Below are 8,497 nucleotides of genomic sequence, written 5' to 3'. Positions count from 1 at the left end.
CTTCTCTCTCTGTCTGTCTCTCTCTCTGTGTTTTTCACTCATTTATCTCTTCTCTAATCTCTTTTCTCTCTCTGTCTATTTCGTGCATCTCTCTTCTCTCTATCTCTCTTGTTCATCTCTCTTCTCTCGCTCTCTCTCATCTCTCTTTTCTCTATGTCTCTCTCGCTCATATCTCTTATCTCTATCTCTCTCTCTGTCTCTCTCGTTCATCTCTCTTCTCTCTGTGTCTCTCTCGTTCATTTGTCTTCTCTCTATCTCTCTCTTTTGTCTCTCTCGTTCATCTCTCCTCTTTCTCTGTCTTTTTTTTTGTCTCTCACTGTCTATCTCTTTCTCTCTTTGTCTCTCTCTCTCTTTCTCTTTGTCTCTCGCTCATCTCTCATCTCTCTATCTCTCTCATCTTTTTTCTTTTTTTGTCTCTCTCACTTATCTCTCTTCTCTCTCTCTGTCTCTCTTGCTCATATTTCTTCTCTCTCTATCTCTCTCTTTTTCTATGTCTTTCTCTCGATCATCTATTTTCGCTCTTTTTCTCTCTCTCTTTGTCTATCTCTCACTCATCTCTTGTTTCTCTCTGTCTCTGTCTCTCTTTTTCTCTCTCTTTGTATATCTCTCACTCATCTCTTGTTTCTCTCTGTCTCTGTCTTTATTTCTTTTTCTCTCTGTCTCTTTCTCTCTTTGTCTCTCTTTCACTCATCACTCTTCTTTCTCTCTTTCTCTCTCTATGTCTGTCTCTCTGTCTCTCACTCTTCTCTCTGTATGTCTGTCTGTTTGTTTCTCTCCCCTATTGTGTTCACTTTGCTCACTCTCTCATTCCCCTCTTCTCTATTTACCGAGGTCTTCATTATAAGAAAATGCACTTTTAGCGACCACTTTGTCTCTCTCTCACTCATCACTCTGTCTCTGACTCTGTCTCTCTATCTCTCACTCATCTCTCTCTCATCACCCACCATTGTTGCCACTTCACCTCTACGACTACCATTACTACCACCATCGTTACCACTCCACTACCACTACCACTACCACTATCACTACCACCACTATTACTACTATTACATCTCCTCTACCACCGCCACTCCATTTCCTCTACCACTGCCACAACTTCACCACTAATCTCATTCGCCATTACCACTCCAGGTTCAGAGGTGTGCTTTCCGTGGCTTCTAGGTGGAGGTGGCATTTGAGTCTGTTGGATGTAAACGTCAAGGGGAGTCTCTCACATGCATCCATCCAGGTTCAATATTTCTTTGGAGGAGTCTTTTAGTAGCCCAACTGGATGCTGCAGTGGAAGTGTGTAATATACATCAAGGAGAAGCTGCTGCTGTGTGTGTCCTGTTTTTATGTGTCTTTTTGATGGTGGATCAGATCTGACTGCTCTGTTGCTTTGTTGCCTTGTTTCAAATATAGTTCTATGGAGGAGTCTTTAGTAGCCCAACTGGATGCTGTACTTCCACCAGATAGAAGATCTCAGACAGTTAATGTTCCTATTGGCAATGAAGTCCTGGGTTTGTTTCAGGTAGAACAAAAGATCTGTTGGTTGCATAAGGAGTTCTCTATATAGTGTTGCTAATAGTGAGAGGTGGTATGTACTGTGTTATGACCTTTGTGTCTGCTCGGCTAAGTGGTGTAATGCTGAACTGATATGGTGGATGCTGAACTGATTTGGTGTTAAGCTGGTCTTGGATGTTTGCAGTGTCCTCTTTGTTTGTTTGCAGTGATCTCTTGGTCGCTTCTTGTTGGTCTCTCACCAACTCTGGGGGTGCTAGCAAATGATAGGATGAGTTAGATGGTGCCAACCTTGTTGGAATGATTTAGCCCATTGTAATGCCTTTGCACCTCCCTTTTTCTTTATTGATGTAATTCGCTTTGTACTATGTACTTGTTTTATTCCATCAATAAAGTTCTTTTTTTTGCCGATCAAAAAAAAAAAAAAAAGAAAAGCATTTAAATGTAAAGAAAACCTGTAAGTAAGTTTTCACCTTTCTGCTTTTATTTTTTTTAGTTTAATCTTTTGATGCAAGACACCATATATTTTTAATATTATCATCTTACTTACTAAAAAAAAAAAGAAGACTCCATATAATTTTTTAATTAAATTTTATACTATTATCAACTTTTAGGTACCCACAGGAAGCTGTGGGCAGAAAGTTTTTATCATGAGTTTAGTATTGATAATGAAATCCATAATTGAGATTTGGAACAATGTTAATTAATTCATGCAATTTCATGGTGCAAATTAAGTTTGCATCAAACAAATTTTAAACATGAATTTCATGGTGCAATGCAAGTTAAACTGCATTAAACAAGTTAAGTTGCAATTTCATGGTCCATGAATGTACCAGGAAACCCTAGAGAGGGAGCTTTCATTGATGAAAAGGTTGCAGTCCCCCTTCCTTTTCCCTCCCAAAAAGTGCATATGTATATTCATGACTGCATGCATGCATGAACCATTTTTTTGTATATTCATTTTAATGTTTTCACTTTCTTTCTTTCTTTCTTTCTTGATTCCCTCTTTCTCGACACCTGTTTTCCCTCGTTTCAGCAACTCATGACTTTACAGCAAACTCTTTTGTCTCAGCTTGGTCGGCAACCATCAACCCAGTAAGTAATTTTCCTCCTAAATTTGTTTGGTACCTTGTCCATTACACATGCATTATTCATATAGCAGTATATATTTTTTGGCACAATCAATGCGGCCGTGTTACTGCCCAGTGCCCGATATTTGAATATTGTCTTTTATGAATTAATACATCTGCACAATACCTATATAGAATTTTGTTGTTTAGATTTTAATGCCCATTCTTCTCTTGGTTTACTTAAACGAAATTGCACTCTTGCAGGGAAGCATGTCAAACCGGTGGGGGAACAGGTGCTTGTCTCTGGAAGAATTTACTCTTTGGCTTCACTTGTGATACCTCCAATAGACTTAATGCTATTGTTTTGTTGTATATTTTAAATGTTGTACAGTGGAGCTCATCATTTATGATAGCACTCTGTCTTGCCACATCTATATCAAGTTTTAACCTAGAAAGCACGGATACAGATACGAGATACGGATACGATACGATACGGATACGGCGATACAGCAAAACCTAAAAAAATAGGATACGGATACGGCTAGGGCTAGGATACGTTTGTAAAAAATAAAAAATAAATAAATTATTAGCAATGAGTTACACATAAGCTCAAGAATGTTGAGAAATCACAGTAACTTTATAATGCAAAATATTAATCTTTAAGAATTAGGTATTAATTTAAGCTAATAGCTAGTTTAGTTTTTAAATTTTCAATAGGTCTTGCAAATATTTCATTTCAATATCAAGTCTAATATGTTGATATTATAATATCAAAACAATCCATAACTTGACCCTATGTTTTTTCCTTTTGCACTAGTCAAAAATATTCTATGCAAGTTTATTTTTTTATTTATTTATTGATATTTAATTTTACTATTGTTATATTATCTTATTAATCCTTACTTCTATGTAGTTGTAGGGGACATGCATGATATAATGAAGATATGCCAATTTGATGAATTCTATTATTTGAGCTTACTATGTTATTTTTATTAAAAAAAAACTAAGCAAAGTATTGTAAAAATATTCTATTTATTCTCGCAATTATATTATATCATGATGTTATGCAAGAAATAATACAATTCTAATTTCGTAAAAGGAGTAATATGTGACTTGGAGGATTTGATACTTCAAAATTAATTAAGAAGTATCCGATAATATGTGAGTCGGAGTATCCGATACTTCAAAACTAAGTATCCGATACTTCAAAATTAACGAAAAATTAATTGAGAAGTATCCGATACTTTTAAGAAGTATCTGATACGTATCCGTAAGTATTCGAGGAATATCGGTATCCGATACGGATACGATACGGATACATCTTCGTCTTCCTATTTGAAGTATCCGTGCTTCATAGGTTTTAACGTTCTTGGTTGCAATCAATGAGAGGGAACTTGTCAATGGTTAGTTCTACAATAGGGAACTCCAAAAGAGTCTTGATGACTGTTGGTGTGGTAATCTTTTGATGTTACCCCCTGACCCATAAAAATTACTTTCCCAGATAAAGAAAAGGAAAGGAAAATAAAATAAAATAAACAAGCCTAAGGAAGAAGACATTATATGAAAAAAATTCTTTCATTTTTTAAAAATTGTTGTATGTTATTTTATCTCACTGTGGGTGTGCAACTTTTCTCCCAATAGCAGGAACACTTGACAACATGGGATTGGAGATGTTGATGAATATGTTTGGGGGTCTTGGGATTGGAAGCCCTGCCGTTCCTGTCAGATCAGATGGTGACTATTATTTCCTTTTCCCCTATGCCCTATTGATTTATGCTTTGTCATCTACTCACAGTTTATGGCTTGTTTTTTTGGTGCTCCCGGAAGAACTGTATGCCACTCAGCTCTCACAGCTACAAGAAATGGGCTTCTTTGATACCCGAGAGAATATACAGGCACTGATAGCCACTGCAGGGAATGTTCATGCTGCAATGGAGCGGCTTTTGGGGAACCCCGGTCAGTAGATTGTGATTATTGTTATTATTCTATTCAACATGACATATATCATCAATCGTGGACCGTTGTAATCGGTTTTGGACACTCCGGAGGCATTTTCAAATCTTATTTTAGCTATGAATAAGTACATATTATGATAGAACTGTGAACTTCTTGACATTAGGGTATTGGTGTGGGAATACTCTTTTTCCTATCCCCCACCCCCTTCTATATATATGAAAAGAAAAAAGACCGAGAATGCAATACTTGAGTACTATGTACATACACTTTTTATGACCTGTGTCTCATAAATTGTTTAGTTATTACAGCATTTTCCCAATTCCTTTTTGGGTAATTATACTCTTTTCTTTACTCTCCACTGGATGGAGAAAATTCTGCAATTATATTTTAGCCCAATATGTATTATTTTAGCTTTGCTACATTTCATTCTCCAGATGCTCAGGTTTTTCTTGTGGAATTGGTGCTCCTCAGTAATGGTTTTATTTATAGTTTTTTTTTGGACTTGTGTGATCTGGTGTATGTGTGTGTATATATATATCCAGTTCAACTTTGAACTTGAGACAACTTAAGGAGTCCATGGGCTATCATAACTTCTGTTTTAATGATTCGAATTGTTCATTTTGTAACGCTCTCAGGCCATGTTTGTTTAGATGGACTAGATTAGATTGAATTAGCATTCAGTTATGCTAGTTCCCTTTATAACATGTGAGCATGACTGAAGCTACAGCCCTATCTGTTCTGACTTTAGCTGCTCTGGCTGCGGCTGATACTGCAGCCTTGCTGTGTTGACCTGGCCTGGTCTTGCTGCAGCTGTGGTTGCAGTGGCTAGCTCTGGCTTATGCTCTATTTTGATATATGTGTACCTGTCACATTTACATGTAGTGAGATTTGTTATTATACTTAATATAATAATTACTGAGAAATATATCATGCATCCATAATCATGTCATGTCATCATTGTAAATTTTTTTCCCACTCAGCACAACAAGTTAATATGTATATAATTTAGGTAAAAATAAAGTGGGTTGTGAATTCTCATCATTCATTGTGTTCATGCCAACAGGTATAAAATTATAATGGATGATTCATGTTTTTCTACTTCAAAATCTTCATTAACAGTGTGCCACAGTGTAATTTTGTTTCCCTTTCCTGCCCCCTTAGCAGCCCAATGCTATTATAACTTTAATATTCGAATCCATCATGATTTTTCTTGACTTTTTATGCTATTATAATTTTATGTCTATAGTTGTTAATTGGGTATTTTAGTTGTGGTTTCACTAATAGATAGCTTTTGCTAGAAAATTGAGTATCTTATCTTATCTGTTTCACTAATTGATTTGTGTGTCTTTCTCTTTGCAGCTAGCAGAAGCAGCAAAAGCACAATTTTCACGTGATTGCAGTGATAACCTTGCTCTTGTCCGGGCTTATGAGGCCTGGAAAGAAGCTGAAAGAGACGTAGCTGGATATGAATACTGTTGGAAGAATTTTCTTTTTGCTCAATCAATGAAAGCTATTGATGCTCTGTGAAGGGAGTTCTACTCTTCACTTAAGGAATATATTTTAAATTTTAATGTTAAGTGGATGTGAATTGGATGATTATATGGATTACAAGTGGATTTTTAATTGAACGAATATGTAGTTTGGAATTACTTGTGGATGAAAATTTATAATAGTTGTTGACTTTAATTAAACAGGTTCAGAGTTTGATGATTTATATAGTTTGTTGAATGTTCATGATTCAGGTGAATTGTTGGTTTGATTGATTATTGTAAATTATAGATTGTATTGAATAGATTGGATAGATTATTATGAATTACAGGTTTATTTTATTGCATGTTGGCGCAAACATTTTTTTTGGCAACCAAACTTTTTGGTCCTAGAATGTCACAATTAGTGACCAAAATTTTTGGTTGTGGAATGTCACAATTGGCGACTAAACTTTTAGTCGTGGAATGTGATAATTGGCGACCAAACCTTTTGGTCGTGGAATGTGACAATTGGCGATCAAATTTTTTGGTCGTGGAATGTGGCAATTGGCGACTAACATGTTTGGTCGGGAATGTCACTTTTCGCGACTAAAGTGTTTTAGCGACTAAATGGATTAGTCGTAGTAATGATATATTTAGCGATCAAAAATTTAGTCGGCAAATTTAACTTTTTCCCGACTAACAAAAGTTTTGGTCGTTAATTACTTTTGCCGATCCTCAATTGGCGACCAAGGTAGCGACCAAAAAAATTGGTCGCGAATAGCCTTTGCCGACTAAAAATTAACTTTTGCTGACCAAATTTTTAGTTGCCAAAAATACAATTTCTTGTAGTGAATATTGCCGACCAATCTTTTTGGTCGTGGAATGTATTGCTGACCAAATTTTTTGGTCGCAGAATGTGACAATTGGCGACCAAATTTGTTGGTTGTGGAAATGGGCGACAATTGTCGACCAAACTATTTGGTCGTTGAATGTGCAAATTGGCGACTAACATGTTTGGTCGGGAAAATATGACTTTTCGCGACTAAAGTGTTTTAGCTACTAAATGGATTAGTCGTAGTAATTATATATTTAGCGACCAAAAATTTAGTCGGCAAATATAACTTTTTCGCCACTAAAAAATTTTTTAGTTGCTAATTACTTTCTGCGACCCTCAATTGGTGACCAAAATGGCGACCAAAAAAATTAGTCGTGGATAACTTTTGCCGACTAAAAATGGACTTTTGCCGACCAAATTTTTAGTCGGCAAAAGTGTGAATTCTTGTGTGTTGCTACTGCAAAAGAACTATTTTTTATTTATATATTTATAATTTTTTTGGTAAATAACCCAACAACAACAACGAATCAAGACAACAAGATTGAAAAATCTTATCGTTCACCAAAAAAAAATAAAAATAAAATAAAATTCTTACCAGATAATGAAAAAATAAGGAATCAGAGAGAGAAAACAGACGCAACAAAACACACACACACAAAAATAAAAAAATAAAAATAATACACATTGTACCACAATTCACAAGACAACAAAGAAAAGTTATTGAAAAGCCTCATTACCGGCACAAACAGACACTGTTCGTAACACACACACACACACACAAAAATCAGATTGTACCACAATTCACAAGACAACAAAGAAAAGTTATCGCAAAGCCTCATTACCGACATAAACACACACTGGTTGTATTCATGTGAGCAGTGGCGGAGTTATAAATTTGTTCAGTGGTGATAGAGACCCCCACATATTTTGTGAGAGAGAGGGTGGTTAGAGAAAAAAATAAAAAATAAAAAATAATAATGAATGGTCACAAATTAATTGAAGATTATAAGGGTCACAAATTTTGGAGGTTCCAAGTATTATTAAAATTTGTTTCAGAGTGTCACTTAATTACTGGTCATTGATATCATTATTTTATATTTTTAGCTTTACAAAATATATTAAAATAAACTTTTACATAATATACTATCATATAAATGCAATCCAAACTCATTAAATTATATTGATTGAATAGAGAGAGGAAAGGAGAAGAAAAGACAAATTAAACTTTCATGTGAGGAGAAAAAAAATTCCTAAACACTTGGGCTTAGTTTGTTTAGAATGAAATAGGTTGAAAATAAGGGAAAGAGAAAAAAATTAATTTTTATGAGTTTGTTTAGCTTGAAAATGGTGAAAAGTAAAAGAAAACTAATTTCCTTATATAACTCATATTATCATTGTAACTAATTTTTAATTTCTTGAAAAAAAAACACAAAAAAACACGAGAAAAATTGAATGCGTGAGTTATCTATAACTAAAATTTTAAAATTTTCTATATTTTCCTTAAAAATGGGGTAAACTATCAATATATCCTAATAACTAGACTCAATTCTCATAAAATCCTATTGAAAATAAGTTTTAGTACAATCGTCACCAAAAATAATATTTTGTGATGATTTTTTACATGTCACTAAGGCCTCGTTTGGAGACTTACTTTTTTATTCAATTAG

At 34.7% G+C, this 8,497-nt stretch overlaps 1 protein-coding gene across 3 annotated transcripts; it reads left to right on the top strand.

Annotated features, from left to right (window-relative positions):
• Positions 1-1,131: 1,131 nt before the first annotated feature.
• On the top strand, positions 1,132-6,240 carry LOC114290334 (ubiquitin domain-containing protein DSK2a). Of its 3 annotated transcripts, none has more exons than XM_082886836.1 (6): positions 1,132-1,815; positions 2,537-2,595; positions 2,835-2,863; positions 4,215-4,304; positions 4,398-4,526; positions 5,886-6,240. In XM_082886836.1, the coding sequence occupies exons 2-6, from the start codon at positions 2,543-2,545 to the stop codon at positions 5,918-5,920; spliced, it is 336 nt and encodes a 111-aa protein (XP_082742962.1). In that variant the 5' UTR covers positions 1,132-1,815; positions 2,537-2,542; the 3' UTR covers positions 5,921-6,240. The 3 variants fall into 3 exon arrangements, with proteins under 3 accessions (XP_082742962.1, XP_082742961.1, XP_082742963.1); XM_082886835.1 differs by having other exon boundaries at positions 4,212-4,304; XM_082886837.1 differs by lacking the exon at positions 5,886-6,240 and adding an exon at positions 5,590-5,879 and having other exon boundaries at positions 4,212-4,304.
• The last annotated feature ends 2,257 nt before the right edge of the window (positions 6,241-8,497 follow it).

Source organism: Camellia sinensis, chromosome 9 (assembly GCF_055761805.1).
Source record: "Camellia sinensis isolate YWXY chromosome 9, ASM5576180v1, whole genome shotgun sequence".
Classification (NCBI taxonomy): Eukaryota; Viridiplantae; Streptophyta; class Magnoliopsida; order Ericales; family Theaceae; genus Camellia; species Camellia sinensis.
Note: the sequence above shows the minus strand (reverse complement) of the source record. Positions and strands in the feature narration are given on the sequence as shown.